Source organism: Choristoneura fumiferana, chromosome 17 (genome assembly GCF_025370935.1).
Source record: "Choristoneura fumiferana chromosome 17, NRCan_CFum_1, whole genome shotgun sequence".
In the NCBI taxonomy this organism is placed as follows: domain Eukaryota; kingdom Metazoa; phylum Arthropoda; class Insecta; order Lepidoptera; family Tortricidae; genus Choristoneura; species Choristoneura fumiferana.
This window is the reverse complement of record NC_133488.1, coordinates 16,083,032-16,109,148: the sequence shown is the minus strand read 5'-3', so window position 1 is coordinate 16,109,148 and position 26,117 is coordinate 16,083,032. Positions and strand designations below refer to the sequence as shown.

Here is a 26,117-nt window from a genome sequence, read left to right as displayed (position 1 = left end):
TTATATTTAGGAACACAACAATAGGAAACAAAATAAATAAAAACTACATAAATATACCTAACGACAAAAAGAAAACACCGTCTTTGTACATATAATTATATGTAATTGTACATGTTATGTAAATTTATTATAATATATACGGATGAGTATATTTATATCTATTCTTATCTGCTTATTTAAAATTACCGTATGAATTCAAATTATATGAACCATATATCAGTGTCATAATTAAATGAATGTCATGTCATAAGTTACAAAGGTCGCCAAAAATAACTATTGTCATGAAGCAAACGAGCAAAACCAGCCATGTGAGTTATAAACTTACAGCGAAATTAATATTGTTAAAACAGTTACCTACCTGCCTGACTTGTTTAATTTTTTACAAGCTTTTATTTAGTTTTACCTGTCCCGTTGTGTATGTCTGTCTGTCTGTCTGTAAACAAATCTTGCAAGTTAAATTTGACCAACATCCAGTATTCAGATTGACTTGACATTTGGAATAGGTACTTAAGTATGTAAGTCGCATGAAAAATACAATACTCGAAACTCTTCAACGGCTAATAGCATCGATTTGAAATTTGGTATGCAAATGTTGTTTGGGTGACAACGCGAGAACAGTCAACAAAAAGTACAGTCAGCAAAAAAAGCTTGTATGAAAAATTTAATGTTTATGGTTGGTTAGGTTGTTATTTCCCTGTTTTGATTTGTGGTATTGTTCAGTAAAAATATTTGTATTGTATTGTACTTAAGTGGATTCACTGGGAACCGATAAATATTACATTATGTACCTATGTATGTACCCACGACCTATACTTACCATAAATCAATTTTTCACTTTATTTGCTCTCTATAGGCAAAGTGAATGGATGGATTAGGATGAAATTATAACCACGGAACAAAGGAAATAACTAGTTTTAACGTTTCAATCACTATAGGAAAATTTGTCAGCCTCTCTCTACCCTGTTACCTAATTTTTGTTCTAATACTAACTACATTGCTACGATTTTCCTTTTTTAACCCCTGACGCAAAAAGAGGGGTGTCATAAGTTTGACCGCTACGTGTTTCTCTGTGTCTGTGTGTCCGTGTGTGTGTGTGTGTGTGTGTGTGTGTATATCTGTCTGTATGTGGCACCGTAGCTCTTAAACGGGTGGACCGATTTAAATGCAGTTCTAATATTTTATAGCAGGTTTTCTAGCGATGATTCTTAGATATGTTTTATCAAAATCGGTTCAGCCGTTTTTGAGATATTGAACTTTGAAGTGACAAAGTCAAAGGGGTTTTTCAACTTTTTGTTGGTAGGTTATACATTAATAACTGATTAGAAGCCAAAACTATCTGAACGAATAAATATTATAGTTATTATTGGCAGCATACTCATAATATTTAACACTTAGACGTTTATTGCGATAAAAAGCCAATGCTAAGGGCCTCGATCGCTAGCGCTTATAACTTACACGGGAGCGCCGGAGCGTGAAGTTCACATTAGTGCCACTCGTGCACAGGATGCTGAATTCACATGCAGAGCTAAGCCTGTTCTGTTTTGTTGACATTTGGCATTGACCTTGAATGTTTATTATTAAAACAAAACGTATTTTGGGTGCCTGTATCGACACCTCCTACGTATACTGGTACAAGTGCATAATCATAAATTTACAGGAGAGCTGTTCAAAGGTTCCAAAACCTGTAACTTTCTCATTTGATGATATAACTTTTCAAAATTTTGCATTGGTTCCAAAGAAAATATTTGCTTTCTACCTGTATTTATGGAATTTTGAAATTTCTTATAGTTTTTGAGAAAATTGCAGATACACTACTATACGCGTATTTTACATCTTGTAGTTGTGCGGTATACTGAGCTAATTACCACTTGCTCCAGTATACGGCGTAATGCGTAGATTACTGATCTAACGATATTTTATATTGTATATGAATTTTTAGCTGAAATACTTATATGGCTTGCAATGAACAATAAAACAGATGCTCGTTTACCTTTATCTATTGATTTATAAACGTTTTTATCACTTGCATCAATATACGCTAACATTAGCATGCCACTTGTACCAATATACCGCTAGTAATGTTTTAAACGTGCTATACAAATATAGAAATATACCTTTATAAAAACCTCACTTGAAATATAAATGGTTTTAAGAAAAAGTAATTGTATTAAGTGCTTTAAATTAATGGAAGCACATTCAATGGATTCGTATTCCTGTCAAATGTGTACTCGTATTTTATTGTAAAAGGTTCCTCATGTGATACATATATCGCATCGCACCCATTTGTATCCACATAACGGTTAGCTTTTGTGCCTCTTCAGGGTTCCGTACCCAAAGGGTATAAATGGAAACCCTACTACTATATACTACTTCACTGTCCGTCCGTCTGTCACCAGGCTGTATCTCATGAATGATGATAGTTAGACAGTTGAAATTTTCACAGATTATGTATAACTGTAGTCGATATAATATATATAACAAAAAATAGAACAGAATAAATATTTAAGGGGGCCCCCATACAACAAATGTATTTTTTTTGCCATTTATTTGCTAATCCTAATGAATGTTGTATAGATGGTACGGAACCCTTCGTGCGCGAGTCTGATTGGCACTTAGCTTAAGACAAGCTTTGACATGAAATATTGAGTCAAAGTCAAAATATCTTTATTCAATTTAGATTATAACAAGCACTTATGAATGTAAAAAAATTACCACCGGTTCGTAAAAAATTCTGTTGAGAAGAGTCTGGCAATAAACCTCAGCAAGGTATATTTTGTAAACAGATTTACAATCATATTTTAGTGATATCTATACATCACAAGTATTTAACACAACTACATATTTAAAACAGTTCTCAATTCGCTATTTGGAGTAAGCACTCGCCAATGCGGATCGGAATTATTTCCAAATTTCCTTATCCATGATATAATCATTAATTTTAATAATACGCCTTATATATTAATGTCTTCTTGACAATAGATTTCTGAGTCTTGGAAACTTCTATACTTCATACGGTTTACCCGTTTTCGCCATATACATTAGCCAGGTACCATTTCTTAGGTGTGTATAAAAAAATGTGTATAGGGTGTTATTAAAACCCTGTACTATTCTTTAAACCACATTAGGGCTACTAATTACTAATATGATCCAAGTAGAAAAATACTGTGATTCGAAAAAAAAGTTTTGTATGGAAGTGGAGTCGCAAGAAGACTTTCTAATTTCGATGTTTTCCCACTTATATCGTATTAGTAATCAGTAGCCCTAATATGCGTTACAGTATAGTACAGGATTTTTTTTATCAACCTGTAGGTATATTGAAATTTACTGTTCTCATTTTAATTAAAGCATGCATGCCTTCGCCTTCTTTTTGGGATGCTCAACTACCAAAATGCAATGTAATACTGCAATGTTATATTTCTAGCACGCGTACATGTAGGTATAGCCGAGGAATTGAATCACGTACTGGTACTGGGGTGGAACCGTTGTACTACCAATGTTATGTTGACATCCCATACATTTGCCAAAGAAATCATAGCGAAATAGATCACGAAAAGGTTTCAAATTGGATTTAGTTTCCATGACTGTCTATGAGAAATACGGCTATTGTGGTCTTGCCAAACCAAAACATGTTTTTTTTATATATACTATCAAATTATGTGCTCGTAGAACAGTTTAAACGGTCCGCACGCAGCGACGGCTAGCGCGTACACTGAGGCAACTGCCAGTTACACTCGACTTCCCTGGCCCCGCGACAATATCGGTGCCGCGTATAGTGGTGCATGTCGGTTGCCTCAGTATACGTTGTACCGATTAGCAAAACGGTGTTAGATGCATTCATATACGTCACTTTATTTCCAAAACTAATAGAAATATCCGTCCAAATTTTTTGTGGTAGGTAAATAAGGAAATATTAATCACAAAATTGCAAAAAACTAAAAATCAGAAATTTGTCACTTGTATCAGTATACGTAGGAGGTATCGGTATACAGTGCACACTTAGAGAGTAACTTAGACGTATATATAGTCTTAGAATAAGTAGGTACGTTTAGGGATAGGAATCGCGCTTACTTTATGCTTTTTTCTGTCTTGCATAAATCGTATTTTTTTCCACACACAACACAATACATTATGTAGTGATAGGGTCACGCCAAGAATACATTGATGAGGATAAGAAATGTTCTAGCCAATGCCGGTTTTAGGGGGGCGACCGGGGCGGCTGCCCGGGGCGCCAGGTACTACAGGGCCACAAAATAACTAATAGTACTAGATAGGGCGCCGCACGCACCAACTCAACTTAACCACTTAATTTGAATACCTATTTTTATCGATCTAAAGGAAAACTGGACTCAGTGTATTAATATTCACACTGATACTCACAGCATACGCTGAGTACATCCACTTTGCCTCAGCAAATATTAGTGTTTAAGTCTAGTTTTTTATATTAATTAAGTCTTCGTTGTACTATGTGTTGTGGCAATAAATGATATCTTATCTTATCTTATATTTATAGACCTCATGGGAAGTATTCTACCTCTACGTCTAACAAACACGACTTGTCCTTTGGTCGCTTGTCATATCTACTCGTAAAAGGGCACCGAAGGCATATACGCCCGGGGCGCCCAGATGGCTAAGGCCGAGCCTGGTTCTAGCTAACTAGAGGTCGCTTGAGTGTGGTTACTGATTTATCTATTTCTTTACGTTAGAAAAAAGTGGACAAAACCATTGTTATTCTAAGTACGTTAGACAATCGACAATAAGGGTGTCTTACTTGCGTGAAGTCAGCCGCCATGAAGGCTTGTTCAGCGCCAATATAGCCAATAACAGGTAGTAGAAGCAACTGGTACTTGTGGCGGAGCTGGCGCAGCGTCACGGACAGCAGCCGGAGACCGGACTTGCCCTCACACGTCCTTTTGTGGCTGTATCTGTGCATCAAAGAAAAAATGAGTAAGCGAGAATAAGTTCAACATCGCGGGGGCTAAATTGATTTTAAGGGTCTCGTGTTAAACCTGCCAATGAGGCTATTTTTGAGCTAGTCACGATTTTAGATGCATCTCGCCTGTTGAACTTTAAGTTACTTCAAAAAATGTACTACACAGTACACATATTTCGTTCGGTAGTTATGCTTATATAGAATTTCTTTGTACTTTGTAAAGTACGCTACGAGTTATAAGGATATTGAGATCTTCATACTGACCTGGTGAGAGAGTCCACACCCACTGCAACCAAGACCACTGCCAAAAGCATACACCCGAGGAACACGCCAGAAATGAGCTGGATCTTTTGCGGAGAAGGCGGCTCTAGATTTGCGTTTGCCTATAATAAGAATCAGGCAATCTTCAATTCATGGTCTGTTAATACCTGAATAGATATACTACATGTTGTAATTATTAGGAATGCCAGTGATACCTAATAAAGTAAATAATAATTATTTCGATAGGCTACTATATAGGCCTTATAAATTGGCTCAGAGTTGCTCAGTGAGCTATGGAGACAGTTATGCTCGGGTTTTCTCTACGAGATCCAATCAGAAATGCGGAGATACGTAGAAAAACGAGGGTCCCCGACATAGCTAAGCGTTATTAGCTGGTTGAAGTGGAAATGGACAGGTCATACAGCACGGAGAACAGATGGCTGTTGGGATCGAAAAGTTCTCGTATGGAGACCGCGGATCGACAAGCGCTGCGTAAGACATCTACCAAAGAGATGGATGGATGACCAGTCCACGTGGATACGCAGACGTCGAGTTACAAGAATTTAGTACTCACAAAGTTCGCATTAATTATATTAGGATTATTACTTACATGAGCACCACTGCCACTGCAGAAGTTGACTCCGCAGGTGGCCCCGTAGTCGATTTCTGGTGCAGTGATGTTGCCGACCAGCGCTGCTGCGGTCGGCGCTATCGTCTCATTGGCGAATGCTACCACGTCACCCAAAGATGACGTCAGAACTGGGAACAGATGAATCAATTTTATAGATAAGATGCAATGTTAAAAATATCATGAGACATTATTGACACCAATTGACCTAGTCTTAGGCAAACTAAGCAAAGCTTGTACCATGGGTACTAGGCAACGGATCATCATCATCATCCCAGCCTATATACGTCCCACTGCTGGGCACAGGCCTCCTCTCAGAACAAGAGGGCTTGGGCCATAGTTCCCACGCGGGCCCAGTGCGGATTGGGAACTTCGCACGCACCATTGAATCGCTTTGCAGGTTTGTGCAGGTTTCCTCACGACGTTTTCCTTCACCGCAAAGCTCGTGGTAAATTTCAAATGTAATTCCGCACATGAATTTCGAAAAACTCAGAGGTGCGAGCCGGGGTTCGAACCCATGACCCTCTGCTTGAGAGACGATAGGTCAAGCCACTAGGCCACCACGGCTCCAGCAACGGATAAACATACTTAAATAAATAAGTACATACTTAAAACTAAATACATATTAGACATCCAAGACCGAGAACAAACATTCGTATTATTCACACAAATGCCCCGGCCGGGGAGGAACCTGGTTCTGTCGTGATAATTGATAATGGTGACAAGTTGTCTTAAAATTAGTCCAATATTAAACCCCTGGTATGCTTAAGATGCGGATCCGTTTTTTTTATTCAATCAGCAGAATATGTGCGCTGGGGCGGCTGCCCAGGGGCGCCAGGTACTACATACACACTTTTCATTTTAATGACATATTTAAATTAACACTTTTAAAACTTTCAAACTCTATTTGTACAAGTGAAAGAGCTCCAACATTCTTTCTGTTTTATTATATCTGCATAATTCGCCATTAGTTAGCTTAATTAAAGTACTTAAGTAAGGAAGCATTAGTAAACACTTCCTTCTTTATTTTAGGTACAGCACAGCACAGTGTCACGAATCATGTCTTAAAATAGCCAAGGCCGTGTCGTGAATAAATCGCACTTTCACGCCTTTGAGGGCAAATATAACTTAATCCTGCATAACCACAGACCTAAGAATAAAAATAATAGAAACGTCACGCGAGCTTATAACCGTAAGGTGCCTTATATAATGACTAAAAAGTAATGTATTTAGTTTCCTGGATCAGTTTGTAAGGAAGCGCCGTTCAAGTTATTTGTTCAAAAAATCAGTTCTTGCAGAGTTTTTGGTACAAGGAGGATTCACTAAGACCTAAACAACGCAAAAGGACGTGTGCGTATTATTAGCTAGAGTGATGAAAAAGTGACGACATAGGTTCTCAAAGGAAAACAAACGATGCAATTTCTATTCTTCTTAATCCCGTAATGCATAGTTTTGTTACTAGAAGAAAATCATGCCAGTTACTGGAAAGAGTGAGCTACTGGCATATGTAAGTAGCGAGATTCTGCCCATAGCTCACTTGCCAGTAGACTTGTCACTTGTTAGTAGAGGTATAAAGCATGCCATGGGAATTCAACTAACTCGTTTGATTTTTTCCCCTCGCTGAGAAGTGGGGAGGGCAACTGGCATACTACAGGCATGAAACTGGGGTGCGTATCTACATAGTCACTTCGCTTAACTTTTGAAAGTCGTAGGTAGTTTGTCATAACTCATAATTCTTGTTAGTATTTTTTTTCCGCCGATACCAAATTTTTTTCTAAAATATCTACTTACTCACAGAACTTATAGATTAGGTTTTTTTTACAATAATTCTGTACAATTAATGGATTCAGAGAAAAAAGTGTTTTGATAAACAATACGTTAGGACCAAAATTACATTATGACTTTCAACATATATCTACAGGAGCCGACATGAACCCATCAAACAGATGAGCTACCTGCACTCCTGCAGGCATGTGCATTGCTGTTTCATAGAATGCCAGTAACCAGCAGGATGGTTTATCAACACTTGGCATGCCATTTACAGGCATGTCTATTCCAGCTTGTTCTCAATCCTTGTCCATGAGTCATGACAAACAAAAGATAAATTTATTTGATTTAATAATATATTCAATCGGCCCTTGATATACATAGTATATCTTTGTGCTCTTATAAATCGTGACTATCAATCAGATGTAATCAGCAAAGAGTGTTTGCAGTTGACAATTTTGTCGTCCGCTATCATTTTTATCAGGAAATTTGCCTCTAATGACCATGACAGCTGACAAACAAATGTAAAGGGTCACTTTTTGTATGTTTGTTTCTTTGTCTGTATGTTAAGTAATATCTAAATAATAACTGTTTTAAAAATATCTTATAGAAAAGCTAAAAACCAATAGGGACCACTTGTTCAAATAATTAGGCACCTACTCGTACTTAATGCAGGTGATAGGTACTTTGCGGAGATTAGTAGCGAAAACGAAAGCTATAGTGCATTGTACAACAGGTGCATAAAACGTGCCATTTTACCTGAGGCGTTTATATCTGCCAAAGCCGCAGGTGAGGGTTAACAGTTTAGTCGAGGGTAGGTACTATGGGTTTTATGAATATATTACACAATAGGGATGTTGACACCACCAATCAATTGACGTACTTTTTATGAGCTGTCAAAACACAATTCTCCCATAGAGTTTGAATGGAAATAGCAACTTATGACGTCACTTGTTCGCACACTCAATCAACTAGTTATTTATTTGTTTTAAAGCAACAAACAATCTAATTTTGCAGTTAATCGAAAATTAATCTAGTTTTCATGGCTAAAATAAAGCGTTTGTTTACTGGAGTAGTGTCTTTGAATTATTTTTTAATGGTGTCAACATCCCATTTGGTTTTCACTTCGTCTGTGAGGAAATTAAACAGAGTTCATTTACGTTTCATATCCGTACATTTCTATTTGTATAATATCTCAACTGAGTACATAATATATTTTAATCAAAATTTTAAGGAGCTTGGTCGTAAATACATTTACGGGATGTGATTGCCATTAATGAGCTCTCTCTTTTCAATGCAGTTATGCAACTGCTTCGAAACTGCCGCGTGATCTTGATTATTTACATTTAATAACCATGATCACGACACATGCAACTGCATCATCATTGGTGAATTCCCGTGGGAATTTGGTAAAATCCCGAAATTTCAATTCGATTGACAGCTGTAATGGTTGACGCGAGCGAAGCCGTGGGTTACCTATGGCTAGTAAATAATAAATTTTAATAGGTGTAACTATGCATTAGATGCCATTATGAATCCAAATAATATTTATTATAATAATGCACCACATATTCAAAATTTTCTGGTGTACCTACCTTACACGTGTTTCGATATGTTTGTTCTTTTTTAAACTTGCTTACTGACCGTAATAATCAGGTTATGTTCATCCATACTAATATTATAAATGCGAAAGAGTGTGTTAGTATGTTTATCTGTCTTTCATGTCGATACGGAGCGACGGATTGACGTGATTTTTGGCATAGAGATAGTTTATGGGCCAGAAAGTGACATAGGCTACTTTTTATCCCGGATAAATGCTCAGTTCTCGATGGAACAGCGCGCGATAACAGCCGCAAGGGCAAAGCCGCGGGCAAAAACTAATGTTCATAATGTCGTTATTCACGTTTAAATTGACGTATCTAATATTTAGACAAGAAATATTTGAATATATCTAAATATTGGCATAGAGGCTTCTTGGATGATATATCGACTTTGCTGTTGATCGTTGCTTTATGGCTATCAGATGTACAGTCAGTTGCAGAGAAAGGTGACTCCCTCCCTACTATATATAAATGTACCGCAGTGGGGTTACATTTCTCTTCAGCTAACTGTAGGTACGTGACCCATGAACTTAGTCAATCCTGATAATAGGTAATAAAAATGCGAAAGCAAATGTATTGTGTAAAAAAAACTGACTTTGGTGGCTTCTCATCACTTTTTTCCAATATATTTTTTCAAACAAATAATCAGTCAGCTTCGTCTAGGCAACAATTTCTGAGGAATGATACCCCAGTTGATTGGGCAGGTTGTTTTTTTTTGCGCCCCTAATATTAATTTAAAAATGTTTTTATCAATTTATATTATTTTGGGTCAACAAGATAACAAGATGCTTAAACTGTGAAAATTTTAAGACTAGCTTCAGCCATTTGTCTGATAAAACGGATTGCCTCACGTCTTTAATCGACTTTAGCTCGACATGTTTCGGACTAATTCGTAGTCCTTCCTCGAGGAACCCTAAAAAGATATCTTACTAGCTGAAGAGATGAGGTTGCCCCAGATCTGCGCCATCTGGTAGAACATGAAGAAGAGCCCAAAGAACCGCACCACCAGCACTTCAGCCGGGATCCCTGACAGCTTCTCGTAGGGCTCCGCCATCTGCAAGGAGACCACGAGATTTGGACTACCAGCAATATATATATTACGTAGTAGTTTCTACGTAAGAGATTCGACATTTTCGCGAAAAGTTCATTCGTAGGTATAGAAATTAACATACTCGTAGAAATTAAATGAGGGCATGTCATGCCGTACCTACAAAGTTTCGTTTAGTTGTATTCGGTCTGCAGGGCTACTACGAAACTCGTAATTTGAAGTTCGTGTCGTGCGGTCCCTCTCGCTCTCATATTAAATAGTGTAAGTGTCAGAGGGACAGCACGACACGAACTTCGAGTTTCGAGTTTCGTAGTAGCCCAGCTGAGACCTTTTATTGAAAAATAAGGTTTAAGGACACAACTTCACGAACGTCTGTTTATTATTTATTTTATTATTAAGTAATAATAACACTGCCACAGACAAGTTTGTTCCAACGAAACAAGGGGGCTACTACGAAATTCGAAAATCAGTTTCCTCACTCTCGTATTAAACGATATTAGCGTCAGCGGGAGCGGGACGGCAAGATACGAAGTTTGAATTTTGCACTTCGTATAGATAGTGCCACGAGAGTTGAAGTGAATTACACACACAGCTATATAAAGACTAACTGATTGCACAAAATAAGAATGAATGAAATGAATGAGTTCTTGTGTGCGTGACCTCAACTCTGGTGGCACTAGCAAAGAGTAGTAATATATACAGGGAAAAGAGAGCCCTCTCTCGGCTCATTCATGCAGACGGTTTTGAAGCGCCGTCTACATTTCGTAACAAGTACCATTGATGTATATATCCATCCATACGTATAGCTATTAATAGTCACAGGTATTCTTTTACTTTACTGGTTTTGCTTCCCAGCTCAAACCACATAAAAACTAAAAACAGGGCTGCAAAGAGAAGTGAGACCGCTTGAATTCAGTCTTCTTAAGTTTAAACCAGCCTCAATTTTTCGTTTGCAGCACTGTCTTTACTTTTTATGTGGTCTGAGTTTCTATTGTAACTTAGCCATCTTGTTCCTTGTTGAGCGCGAATAGACGACTGACATAGAGGGTTGCTACACAAAAAATATTTGTAACGACTGAGCGGATACAATTATGTGACTTTTATATTAGAAATTACAATACGATTGTCAATTTCGAAAAGAAAGTTAATTTTTGCGGTAATTATCAACGACAAAATATTTTTTAATAATAAATAAAATCTGAAACAAATGACAACAATCTGTTTTATTTTAGAAAGAAAGGAGATGGCGGCGCTATCGACATGAATTAGTACGGTATAGGCGACTGTCCCCCCCCCCCCGGGCACTAGTTAAGTCAACGCACGTAAAAAGAGCTCTGGGTGGCTAGTGGAGGGGATACGTTTGCGCATCTGTCAACTAACTAGCCAATGGCGTGACGGCCTCGCGCGCGCCTTTACGCCCCTTCCCGCGTCCCCCACTGCTCCGCTGCCAATTTGGTCAGTATTTCGCTCACTGCGCAGGTATATCGCCAGGAGCTTTATTTACGTGCGTTGATTTGTATAGGGCATGTTTACATGCTTACCACAGATAAATAAGTGCACTTGGCGCACCACAGCGGGCCACCTCCGAACCCCACCATCATGCCAGCTGGTACAAGCGTGTACAGCCGCGGGTAGAACTGTGCCGCTATGAACGGCATGTACGCTACGAAGGACACTGTTATGGCCCATTTGCAGCCCAGCCATCTGGGAAAAGAGACAGTAGCGGCGTTAGGGTAGGGCGCGGTGGGGCAACCGTCTGAAGCCTATACCTTCTAGAAAATTCCCAAAAGTTGGGGGCGCCGTGGAAATCTCGCCCAGGGCGCTGAAAGTGCTAATGGAAAGAGTTACTTTGGAAATTTAACATGAAACATTGCTTCCATCTTTGATTCTACTGGTTACAATATTTTATGCTCCCTTAAATATTATTTATTTTAACCTCATTAGTCCTATCGTACTTCATTACAAATTAATTGTAAGATGTAAGAATATCTACTGAGGGGCTGTTTTACCATCCATTGATTAGTGTTAGCTGGCGGTTAGGTTAACCGAACATAGCATAGCCCATAAGTGAAGTAAAATTTATGAGAAATTTATGTATGTTAAAATTATTTCCAAATTTCTCGGCTCGGCTTGAAGCCTCGAAAGTCTGTTGTTTTATGAAAAGTCAGGTATTACTAGATGAAAATGTCTGTCACGTTCGGCCCCGGCAACTCAAACTAGAAAGGGAACGGGAACTATAAAGTCACAGACGTTGTGTCACTGGGGCCGAATGTGTTAAGCACTGACATTATCGGAGACAGCAATCGAAGGTAATTCTCCTTAAATTTGCCTAGTAACACAAAAATTGTGCTTTGAAACAATCTATACATACAGGGTGGAAAGTTAAGTGGTGGTAAAATCCACACGCATATCAACACGCGTATAATGAGGGCTACCGTTTTCGCCCTCACCAGTTGGAACCAGTGGTTATAGTTTGTTATTTATTACGGGCGTGAAAACAAAATTTTCATTGAAATCATATTTAACACCTTAAAACCGTGCCATAAAAATACCGAGCATGCCACAGTGTTGCGTTGAAAAAAAGGGAGGACAAAGGTGTCCGAAAGACAAAACTGTCTCAAAACACAGACATTCAGTGCCCCGTAACGCATATTTGCCATAATTAATTTCAGGTATTGCAAAATATTCACAAAATTATTCTAATATAGGGGAGCCCACGATGCTAAATCGGGATTTACTCGAGCGTCATAGAGGCCTATTGGGTTGCGAAGCTTAGATCATAAGAAGAAAAAAATGTCATATAATATATACCTTTTCATCGGTGGGGGAATTGTTATAGATTTTCAAAAATGTAAAAAAAAAACTGTTGCATGGACATACTCGAGCGCGTCAGATATTGATATCATCCATGTCCGACGTATTTTTAGAAATGTACGTATGTTAATCTGATTGTTTCCATGATGGGGGTGGTCGTATGTAAGGGTTGAAAATGAAAAAAAAAATTTAATCTAGCGCGTCAGATTTTCTAAGGGGATGTTAAGAGATCCTAAAAAAAGGCTCTTATATAATAATCTGACGATTTGGATGTGACGCAAATTCGTAGCCATTATTAGAATGTGCATAAAAATTCGCCATTTTGAAATCCTCAAGCGCGTCAGATTAAGATATATATGGTACATCTTCATGCCCTAGACGTGCTGTCTTATAATCTGACGATTATCTGGAGGGATTCGCCTAATCTGACAATTAAAAAATTTTTTTTCTTATTTTTTTAAATCATTGAACTTAATTTATTGAAAAGCTCAGGAAATAACATGCAATAAAAAAGTGTATGTTTTTTTGAGTAGAATACTGTATTTATAAGAAATTATTATAAAAAAATAATTTTTTTTGAGTATTTTTCTCAATTATCAACTTCCGATGCATTATTAGATTCCATTACACTTTGCTGATGTTGTAAATACTGAAAGTCTCGCGTTATTTTTATTGCTGTAAATAGTTTTAGCACTGTGCGTGGTACACTTCATTTAATGAAGATTCTATAAAAATTTAAAGATTATCGTATGTCGTTCAGGATTTTCGGAGAACCGGATTGCTCCGACGATATTCTAAAATATTTGTACATTTTTGTAATGTTTCTAATGTGAATTTAATTGTCTTTTTGCAAAGTAGTTTCACCACAAAATACACACTTTATATTAACATCACTCATAGTAAATATTTATAATCTTTATTCACATAACTTATATTAAAATCACCAAATAAGCAAAAACGTTGGAAATACGTTGTAAACAATATCATGCCACGAACGAGTCTGTGTGATCAGCTGTGATGGCGTCATCGCAACAGAAACCAGAGTGGGGACGGAGTGAGAGAGTAATAGATAGAGAAAGAGTGAGAGAGGAATAGAAACGCGAGAGGGGAATATAGGCATCACGTAGCTGCACGCAATAACTTTATCGATGAATGTTTGCTATTTCGGATTGTGGAAACCGTCAGATTATATATTTTTCGTAATTCTTGAATTATTCCCTTCAAAATAAAAAATAAATTAACCACGCTCGAGAATGTCGAGATGACGTTTTTTTTACAACTTTCTAGCCCTACTCCTTCTTTACGTCACTCTCAAATTGTCAGATTAGTAGAATACAGACGTTTTAGTATGTAACTAACTCATCCTACCTTAATCTGACGCGCTCGGGAATTTCAGATGATGAATTTTTTTTTACTAATCTGATCCTTTATCCTTGACGGGCGGCCATGTATATGGGGCTCATAGTTGGTGGAAGGACTTAACCGGGTACAGGTATCCCCTGTATATTATCTGTCGCGCTTTAGTAAATCCCGAAATCCCCTCTTGGGCTCCCCTACTATAATCTATATTAATAATTTCGTACCGGTCTACGGTAGACTCGATGGAAAGGCACATTAAATTGAAGAGCGTAAAAAAAAAGTCAATCCAAGTCAACAACTTATAGGTGGAAAATTCGGATTATCGAGTATTTTCAATAAAAAATGGAATAAATTACTAAGTATATATAATGGCGTTGCGAAGTAAACATGTCAATGTCATGACGTCAAAGTGGCGTTGGTGTCACGTCATCACGCGTCACGGGTGTCACAGGTTCGTATTTTGTTCTCCATTATGACCTCTTAGGTCTAATTTCTTTGATTATGAGACAGAAAATCATAGTTATTTGGTTAAATAAGATTTAAGAAAAATATCTACTGGTGCAATACCGATACATAGGTTAGCTGTGAAAGTATTTGTGGCAATATTAAGGCTGGGAATATACGTCAGATTTTTCGATAAATACGACAGTCTTTAGTGACAATTTTTTTTTTTACAAACTAATATCATTATGAGTCTACATTTTACCCGAGCGAAGCCGGGTTTTCATCTAGTACCTTATAATGTATATTTTAAACGATAACAATGCAGCAATTTTACGTGAAGGCCAATATAATAATAATCTAAACATGACTTAATGCATATATGTATGATAATAGACGATTTTCTCATCTTCAAAATAACAGTGCAACTTGATGTCAGGATATGCCGCTAATAAATAACCAGTATACTCACAATCAAGTGCTGCCATCTATGTTCTGTCAACCTCTGCGTCGACCTTGCGATCTTAGATTACTATACCTACAACGTGTTATTTTTGATGTCCGTTAACTCAAGGGTAATTCAATAGGGTAAAATGAACTTAATTTAGAGATAATAAAGATTTATGATAATTAATTATCAGCAGTAAAGTGGTGTAAAGGTTCTTAATTTATGACTTATTTTAAAGTCCGTAACGAAGCTGTTTTTGTCTTACACATATTTAGCAAAAGAAGGTCAAGAAATTTGAGTTTTTTTATTTCTCTCTTATTTGTCACGTCAATGTCACTTATCAAGTTTGTGAATTTTCCAATTTGACCTTTTACAATGGCTGTGAAATTATATTATATGTAGGAAAAAAATGCTTTTCGAAAAAGAATGAATTGGCCGCACAGTTATTTACCAGGTAGGTATAGTGCCCAGCCGCTAAGAAGTCAATCCTGACACGTTGCACAACTTTGAAGTTCCTGATTATTGTTAACGATTAATGTCAACCATTGAAAAAAATGCTATACTTACTACTCTGTCGCACGCAGCCTGAGCCGTTTTCATCACAACTGAGCCGTTTATTGAAAGTAACGGAAATCAAGACAAACACAATGTAGATAGAATGTCAAAATGTAGGAGCAAAATAACCTTGTTAGTTTTGTGCTCTAATCACTACCACACGTGTCCAATTATAAAATAAGTCCAAACGATAATTGATGAAATAATTACCTAGATAATAATGTATGGATTCAATCATTGCCGTCAGCTGTTGGGAACCTAATAGCCGTGATTTTGTTATTTTTGTACCTCATTAAAGTTCTTAAATGCAAAGATCCTGCGAAACAGTTTTATGCGGTGGGACTGCCTTCTTCTAGTAAGTTGATAAGCATCCGTATTATTAAACAGTACTTGAGCGACTGGGCCATGTTCCCCGCTCTATCTTCACAATAGCTGATAGGTGGAAGTTCGTGTCGTGCGGTCCCTCTAACACTTAGGTATACTATTTAATACGAGAGCGAGAGGGGCGGTATGATACGAACTTCGAGTTTCGAGTTTCGTAGTAGCCCTGCTGAACTATGCATTATTGCCAAGTTTGATGTCAATACCACAATAAGATGATGAAAATTAGGTTAATATTGGAGTCCATAACAAACGTAGGTACGTATTTACAATACAATACAATACAATCACTTTATTGGACACCAGAAATAGTAAGCGATGCAGAAAACAGGTACAGGTATTTAGTTAGTTTTATAGTCGTAACGTATGATGGTTTATGATTCATGAATAGATATTAAGTATAGCATTCGTCCTAAATAGGACTGCCGGACTGATTTGGAGTGAAAAGTGATAAGAATGTTAAACATCTAAGCGGAGATTGGTGTAGGTACTTACTGGATGATGACTGCAGGTAGCAGTATGTTAGACAGTATCAGCGAAAAGTATATAGCGGCCAATGTGAAGGTGCCGGCGCCGGCGTCGCTGTTGACCGAGCTCTGCAGGTTGGCGGTGCCGTGAAAGGCCGTGAACTGGACCATAAACGCGAAACCAAGGACGAAGATATTTCGGTTGATCCGCCATTTCTCGTGCACGCCAAACACCACGCCTTCAGGCATTTTGGGAACCTGCAAGATAAATGTTAAATGGTAGCACGGAAAGGCCAAAATTTAAGGATACTGTGAATATATAGGTGTAGGTACACAGATTTTGGACTATATTTTTAATGGTGTCATTTTCATACATCTAAATGGGTCAGTATGGAGAAGTATCTATAGGTATCTCTTACAGTTTCTGTCTTCTTCCTACTGACCTAAATATTTGGATTGATCAGCCTGAAAACACACTTGTTGAATTGATGGTACCTTACCTACTGTATTGCCATCGGGTTTCCATATACATGTCAAATTTTAGATCAAACCGAGAAATCCAAGATTTGACCTAGTAGCGCGGACTGAACATTTTCGTAAGGCGACCCAAAGAGTTAGAGAAATGTGAGTTAGGTACCTATGTATTTCGAATTCCGCAACACGCAGTTCTGTGGACAAGCTTTCGCATTACCATTAGGTATACTTATAATAAATTTAGTCATCCAGATTAGGGATGGCCTGAATATTCTGTATTCGGCATATTCGGCAAAACATCACCGAATGTTCGGCAAAGTGGTACTCAACATTTTTACTATATTGAGCCTGTGTTATTGAGTTATGTTAAATGTGTTATTTTTATGAGGTACAGTGAGGCTCTATGTTTTTGTTGACACGGTAAGTTTATTTTCAATAACAGCAGATAAAAAAGATGGTTTATTAAACAAAAGCATCAAAAGCAGTTTTTCTTGTTATTAAAGTCGATGACATGGTTCCTATAAGAAAAGATCTTCATATGTGTTATAGTTATACTCGTAGTTGCACTTTCCCATACTGACTGATCTAAATGAGCCACCCTGTATAGCAGGGGTGGCCAACCGGTCGATCGCGACTATTAGTCTACTCGATCGTGGCAAGTAAAAAAATATAAATACTGAACTGTTTCATTTAATATTTCAAGAAGTATGTAATTGGTAGATCGCACAGGGTTTCGTCAGTAAGCAGTAGATCTTGGGTCGAATCAAGTTCGCCACCCCTGTTATATAGGTTATCTGTTTGACCGTTTTGAGATACTGAACTTTGAAATGACAATAGGGCTTTTCAACTTTGCTAAGTCGGTTGCATAATCTTAGCCACAGCAAAAGAAGCGTAGGCAGTACTTTAGTGTCTGATGAATGAGTCAATTTGAAATGAATGTAACACTGAATTAGGAACCGAGCGTCGCATCTTATTACTCGTTTAATATAAATCTATTCAATTGTTTAATACACAACGACCAATAACAACGGTCGTGCCGTTCTCTGTCTGCTTCAAGGATACAGTGACACGATCTAGAATGGGACCCGTTCTGTCCGATTTGTTTTGTAGAATAATGCGTTATGAAGTTAACGTAGGAAACGTTGTAAGTAGGATTAAACTTTGATATTTAACGAAAATACCCGTGTGGTGTCGGGTTAGAATTACACCTCTCCATTTCTTCCGTGGATGTCGTAAGAGGCGACTGAGGATATGGGTTAAGGTATACCGTAGGCGACAGGCTAGCAACCTGTCACTATTGTACCGTTTTTGTCAAACTTAAAACCTAAAATTGCTAAAAGTGGCTCCGAAGCGGTAACGTTTCGTGTGCTCAGCCTACCCCATTTGGGAATACAGGCGTGATAATATGTTTTTGTGTGTATTTAACAAAATATCCATTTCCATATTTTAAATCATAGTACATTTCATTATTTTAAATTTTATTGCATTTTATTGTATTATATATTACAATTTGAATAAATAATTATTAAAATATGATGCAAAAACAAATACAGTAATAATTAAAAAAAACCTCTCAAAAGGAATAAATCGAAAATTAAACCAAACAAGACTCTACTACTACTCTACTACTTTTAACTAATTCATACAAACTTAACAATTAATTAAATCAAGCCACGTGTTATATCAATATCCTGTGGAGGCATAAGCTTTTACCAGTCCAAACATGCGTAGAGCGTACCTACTACCTAATAGAGGTGTGCGGGCAAACATTATAAATTTGCATTTTTTGATGTTACGCATGTCAAGCGCCTTATTAAACTTTTATTTTTAAATCATCCTTTATGTATACGTATATGGACAATTACTTACTTATATTCCGTGTACTTACTTACAGTTATAGTATGTTAATTATCAACGTTTTGCATTTCGCTGATGAGCTTATTTTTAAGCACTGAAAGTCGATAAGGCTTTCCAATTAAATTCACAACAATTTTTTTTATAAATTATATTTTCTTATAATGTACATGCCCTGAAAGTGCCTTTTTACGTGGTGTAACGTATTTGTATGTAGAAAGTAATTCCGTGCGTGCGTTCGTGTGTGTGTGTGCGTGTGTGTGTGTGTGTGTGTGTGTGTGTGTGTGTGTGTGTGTGTGTGTGTGTGTGTGTGTGTGTGTGTGTGTGTGTGTGTGTATCTCCTGATAAGTTTTTTTATATGTAGCTGCATATTTTTGTACTTTGTCGTTTTACAGCAACGTACTTAACACCATATGACAAAGTAAAAAAGTGATCCGCTACTATTGATACTGACTGTACATACAATGTAAGATTAGACGATGTCTAGTGTTAGCACTAGACTTGACACTAGGGTAACTGCTTCATTATATCATAATTTAACGTAAATTATAAAACTGTGGACAAGCGAAACCGCTTCTGGATCTCAAAGTACGTAACATACTATTTTCATATAGGTGGAATCCGTTATTACAAAAATAGGAAATTAAAAATCTAACAATTTTCTTCACTTATGAAATATCCACTTATTTTATTCGACTATTTTTTATCCTAAAGCAAACACATTTCTTAATTACACTTATTACTTAGATGACAAAATAATAAATATATTTTTTATAAAAAAAATAACTCGACTTTTTGCCGACTGTGTTAGCTTTTTGTTAGTTGTGCTTGCATAGTTTTCCAACATGCAAAATGTATTTAACTGTCAAACTTAACTGCATATGTAGATAGAAGGTAGATAGCAAGTAAAGCTTGTAAATAATAAAGTGTCACATAATCTCTGTCAGTTGACAGTACTTGTGTAAATGTAATTAAGCACGTAGGAATAAGTTGTAAATTTAGTTAAGTAAGGTAAACGTACGTACGTGCTCGTCACTATCCCAATAGATGTCATTTAAAATTTTATGTCGTTATAAAGGTGTGCAGGGTGTCATTCCTTGGACATTAGCGTGATGAGCACTCGGACGTTTACCTTGCATTATTTTATTTGACAACCGTTGCATATTGCCACTGACAGCGTGACAGCTACACGGGCGGCGGTGTCGTCCGACATCAAAGGCATTACCTAACTGATGATAGTTCAACTGTGATGCAGAGCTCATTAATTAGCTGATAACAATTCTTACCATCAGGAGACTCGTTTGCCATCCAGTCGAATAAATTAAAAAATCAAAAAACCCGACTGCCTTAAAAACTAAAAGGAAGAAAATAAGTCTAGTGGTCTAGAACTCTGCTCATTTAAGTTCAACAGTCGGGACCCATTACCAAGATTTTTTTTGAGCTGGTTACGATTTGAATGGGTCCCGACTGTTGAACCTTAAATGAGCTTCTTGAGAGAGTTCTAGACCACTAGACTTATTTTCTTCCTTTTAGTTTTTAAGGCAGTCGGGTTTTTGATTTTTTAAATTTAATGTTTTTTTATTTTATACTTTTTTGATATTCCTGTGAAAATAGTAGATTAAAAGTATTATAATCCATATTATATTTTGAATGGGCTAATTATTATCTTTCATTTGATTCCCATATTGTTAAAACACAAAAAAAAAAAATATTCCTTCGCCAAATTTTTTTTCGCATTGCCATATTGAAATATTATATACCCTATGTCACTCCGACAGTTATGACGAATCCAATGATACCTTATATATGTTACAATCCGTCCAGCCGTTTAGGCTGCAGCGAGGACCAAAGAAATGGACATACATACCCACATACATACATACATACATACATACATACATACATATGTACATACATACATACATACACATACATACATACGCTCGAAAAAAATAACCCTCCTTCGGGCAGTCGGGTAATAAAAAACAATGCATTTCGGTCAGAAACTAAATTTACTCGTAAGTATCGCTAATATCGTGAGAGTCAGACATACAGTCGAAGAAACTGTGTCGGCGGGCCAGTGTAGAACTTTTTCACTGCAAATGTCACGCGGACGTTCCAAACATCTACCAAAAATTGATCGTAAAATTGACTGCGGAAAGGGTCTTTCTTGGTACGCGATTCAGATTCCTCGACCTTACTAATTAAGGAAAGATGTTAATGAACACAAATTGACCCACAGTTTACTTCGTAGTAAGAAATGTACTAATGACGCATGTAGGTAGGGTCATTTGGTTTTCCCGTGGCGCTTGAATACTAAAATGACTTCTTTCTTAAACTTGATTGAATCAGGTGCTTAACTTCCTTGGTAATATAATAATGCTCTGTAACTCCGTACAAAAGGGTACTTCCCACCGTTATAATTGACATATTATATACTTTTTGGCAGTTGTCAAACGCAAACTCTATTCAGAGCTCGAAAAGGGTGAGCAGTTTTAAGAGTTTGCAAATATGGACATTACCCTGTCATAATGCTAGTTGTCCCATGATCTTTCTCTATCTATAATAAGTCTAGTGGTCCAGAACTCAGTCAAATAGCTAATTTAAAGTTTCGGGACCCATTACTCCATTACTAAGAGTTTTTGAGCGTCACGATGAAATGGGTCCCGACTGTTGAACTTTAAATTAGCTATTTGACTGAGTTCTGGACCACTAAGTAGACTTATTTTCTTCCTTTTAGTTTTGGCAGTCGGGTTTTTGATTTTTTTAATTTAATGTTTTATTTTACACATTTTTTGATATTTATGTGAAAACAGTAGATTAAAAGTATTATAACTCATATATATTTAGAATGGTCTAATTATTAGCTTTCATTTGATACCCATATTGTTACAATATAAAATTACTTTTTTTCATTGTTTCGCCATATTCTTTTTTCGCAGACGCCATATTGAAATATTATATAGCCTATGTCACTCCGACAGTCATGACGAATCCAATGATATCTCATATGTTAAAATCCGTCTAGCCGTTTAGGCTGCAGCGAGGACCAAAGAAATGGACATACATACCCACATACATACATACATACATACATACATACATACATACACACATACATACATATATACATACGCTCGAAAAACATAACCCTCCGCTCCTTCGGGCAGTCGGGTAAATAGATATGAAACGCAAAAAGAAACGCATAAATAAAGAAAAAGTGATCATTTATTACAATTGACAGAATACTTCTATCTATATAGTTTATATAGCAATTTATTAAGGTAAGTGATCGTGATTACGAAAGGGTGCTCGCGTTGGACTAGCCTGCAGGCTAAAATGTCTTTAACATAGAAAAAAGATGTGTTTTTAGCCAACACATAGTAGGTAAATTGCAGTTACATTACTTGATCAAGTAAAACAATCGGTAACTTAACTCTTACATAAATGCTAAGTAAAGTTCAAGGATAGCCCCGTTTATTGACACTCATATAGAGAAACGTAAAAAATAAGTAAGTAATTACGTATATGTACACTGGGAAGTATCAAATAATAAATGGAGTATCCATACTAATATGTACATACTAATTAATATAAATGCGAAAGAGTGTCTGTCTGTCTGTTACCTCTTCGCGCATAAACCACGGAACCGATTGAGATGGAACTCGATTTTAGAGATAGTTCAGTCCCGGGGAAAAACAAAGATACTTTTTATCTCGGAAAATTGCATAGTTCCCGCGGGATAACTTTTCCTCCCTGACGAGAGGGAGCAAAGGGCAACTATTCTGTTCAAGGCTTTTCTAAGTGTTTTATTGCAAATGCCATTTTTTGAAATTGATAATTGTAAAGCTATGCCATTTTCTATGCTGGTTGTTCTTTAATAATATCTAGAATTATTTTTTTCAAGTTTCTTAATGCTCGGTGTGAAAAGTTGTATGAGCCACTCGGGAGCCAAATTATTTTCATCTTGGGCGTTAACACTTGAATCCCTCATTACGCTCAGGATCCTACTTTAGAATCCCTCGCTACGCTCAGGATTCTATTGCAGAATCCTTCCCTACATTCTGGATTCAATGTACGCCCTCGCCGTAAATACACCATTTTGCTCCCTTGTGACACACATAACTATCAACAGCGTTTGGAGCCTGAGCGATGGGCAGAAATCAGAATATATAAATTGGTAGAAAAATGTTTAATTCTACTGAAAACTCCTTTTTTACTTATTTTATTTAAAAAATAAACAGATCTGTGCCTTTAAACTCTAGGTATGTACGTACGTTTAGGTTGTTCAATGTGCCTTATCGTGCGTACCTACCTAAAATTTAAAATAAAATAAATAATCACAAATAATCTTACAACTAGACTTAATAATATAAAATCTAAGGAATGTCACTTACACAACAAGTTTTTTTTACGAATATCCGTGTCACGTATCACTTAAAATTCCACCAAAATAAATTTTTGAAGAAAACAAAAATAAATTTTTTAGTGCTCTTATTATGTCCGTTCAGTGCGATCGGACTGTGATAATGGAGGCCTAACTGCGCGGAGACCCGCGCCCGCGCAGGCTCGAATGTGGGATTGTGCTAAAATAACGCGTGTCCATTGCACCACGGCCCAGCAGAGCTACTACGAAACTCGAAACTCGAAGTTCGTGTCATGCGGTCCCTCTGACACTTATACTATTTAATACGAGAGCGAAAGGGACGGTACGATACGAACTTCGAGTTTCGTAGTAGCCCTGCAGGCCCTATACTACGAAGTGCAAAACTCGAACTTCGTATGTTGCCGTCCCGCTGACGCTTATGTCATTTATTACGCGAGTAAAAGGGAAGTTGCGATACGAACTACGATTTTCCAGTTTCGTAGTAGCCCCTCTGCTACGCCTATAATTACGCTTGCGCATATAAAAATATATGTTTTAAAGTTAGTCCCAATCCGGAATAAATATTTCAACAGTTTTAACAATATAAATGTTTTAGAAAACACTTTGTTGTATATGTATATTGAATATGTTTCTGTACATTAGCCGTTGTTCAAAGTGTACCACGTCAAAAATGTGACTCAAGTTTGTATCAAATCCTATACTTAGTCAATCATTTATACAGCTTATTTTTTATGTAATCATACAGATTGCAATGCGCTGTCTGTTTGCTTTGTTAGATGTCCATTAGCCCATTAGTATATTGACTTTTTATGGAATATCCGGCCGAATATTTTCAGCAGGACCGGCTTTTGTTGGGCTTTTTATTCTGTCTGTGTTTGTCTGTCTGTGTTTTTATTGTCTTGTCTTTTTAGTCTGGCTGCCGCGTGAGTTGAAAGTCGAGCGCAAGCTCCGCAAATAAGCCCTGATCTTGTTAGTAATATTACGTGATTAATAAGTACATACTAAACACACACATCGAAGTAAAAAGCGACAAATATTTACAGGCAGAAAATAATAATGAACGAAAAATATTAATATTATTGTGGAAAAAGCGTAGGGCGGTTTGTGCCATATTTTTCGTATATATCAAACACCGCACGCGCGGCTTGCATCGCATGGCGCAGTGCAAGTTGGACTAGTACATGAAGAAGGGTACCTCCGCATAATGTTTAAAAAACTGTTCAGTAATAAGTTTTTGTTAAAAAATCTAATACAATACTTTTTGCCCCTGGTTACTAAAGTACTAGTCAAGATGAATCCAACGTGTCCAAACCCGATGCGGTCGTGTCGTTTTATTACAGAGTTCCTTTGGCCACCCTCTAGCTTCATCATCATATGAACTCTTTGTCATAATACTTAAACCACGGCCCTTCACTAATGAAAGTCACTATATTGTCGAAGATTTTATGAAACAGCAATAATAGTCGCAAACTAATAGGTAGGCAAACATTCAAACAACCCAGGGTCACTCGCGTTGCCCCTAGCAACTGCCGGCTGTCACCCAGTGGCGTAGCTTTCGTAGGGCCAGTAGGTGCAGTGCACCAGGGCCCTGGAGCTCAATGGGCCCGTAACGGCTCTCAAAGGGCCCTTCGCAAAGATACTCCTAAAAGAAAAAAACAGGAAAAAATATTGTGAGCAAGCTCGAGCCTCGAGCCTACCAGGGATAAGTTTAACTCACTGTATCCTATTTTTATTCCTATCAGTAATTTTGAAGGCCAATATAAGTTCAAGCTATGTACGTGGAAAGAGGGGATGAGGGCCCAATTCTTTCTCTATGCACCGGGGCCGTTGACAACCTAGCCACGCCACTGCTGTCACCGTGGTCGCCTAGTAATGCCCAACAAAGCTTAGCAACCAAAAAACGCTGAAAAAAGAACGTTTATTGTATGACGACCCCTTTTAATTTTTTACGTCATTTTATTTTTAGTATTTGTTGTTATAGCCACAGTAATACATAATCTGTGAAAATTTCAAGTGTCTAGCTATTACGGCTCAAGAGATAGATCCCTGTGACAGACGGACAGTCAGTAATAGGGTCCCGTTGGCACCCTTTGGGTACGGAACCCAAAAAAACTATGTTTAGCAATTAAGAAGGTGGCCGGAACGTTATTAGTACAGATACGGCACTACGACAACAGCGAGCGCCAAGGCGAATGAAAATGAAAATGATGAGTGCTGGTTGGTGTCCTTAAGCAGTTGTGATCACCATCTGTTCATCGTCCATCGTTTGTCAAAAGTCAATTATTTACCTCAACGGAATAAAAAACCTTCAGATCTTTTATTTCATTAAATACTGGCAGCTTTCAAGATAATAACTACAAATTAAGCGCTAGAAATGTTGGTATGGTAAAACAGCATTTATTTTTATTTTGTCTGACCCGAAAAAATCACACAGTGTTTGTCGAGATTTATTTAACGGTATCTAATTGACAATGGAAACGAGTCAGATCGATTACTATCGTAGACAAGAAACTGATAGGTATTTGACTTAGTTGAGCAATTTAGTATTATGTATAACTTTATTATTTAGTATTCATCATGAACCCGTCAGTCAGGAAACGGTATTTTAATTACACCTTTTGATACCTTGAATTAGTACTTAAAATGTTTGTATTAGAAGGGCATACATCAAGTTAAGCAAATCACTTTTCAATGTAAGTTTA

At 37.1% G+C, this 26,117-nt stretch overlaps 1 protein-coding gene across 1 annotated transcript in view; it reads right to left on the bottom strand.

Moving 5' to 3' along the window:
* The window catches only part of LOC141436894 (UNC93-like protein), a 28,493-nt gene extending 4,514 nt beyond the window's left edge, over positions 1-23,979 (bottom strand). Inside the window, exons 1-7 of the mRNA XM_074099994.1 lie at positions 23,426-23,979; positions 16,729-16,958; positions 11,777-11,939; positions 10,118-10,241; positions 5,802-5,950; positions 5,195-5,313; positions 4,769-4,922 (exon numbers count right to left, since the gene is read on the bottom strand). Coding sequence (XP_073956095.1) covers positions 4,769-4,922; positions 5,195-5,313; positions 5,802-5,950; positions 10,118-10,241; positions 11,777-11,939; positions 16,729-16,949 — 930 coding nt within the window. The 5' untranslated portion in view covers positions 16,950-16,958; positions 23,426-23,979. The remainder of the gene's footprint in view (positions 1-4,768; positions 4,923-5,194; positions 5,314-5,801; positions 5,951-10,117; positions 10,242-11,776; positions 11,940-16,728; positions 16,959-23,425) is intronic.
* Between the last annotated feature and the right edge of the window lie 2,138 nt (positions 23,980-26,117).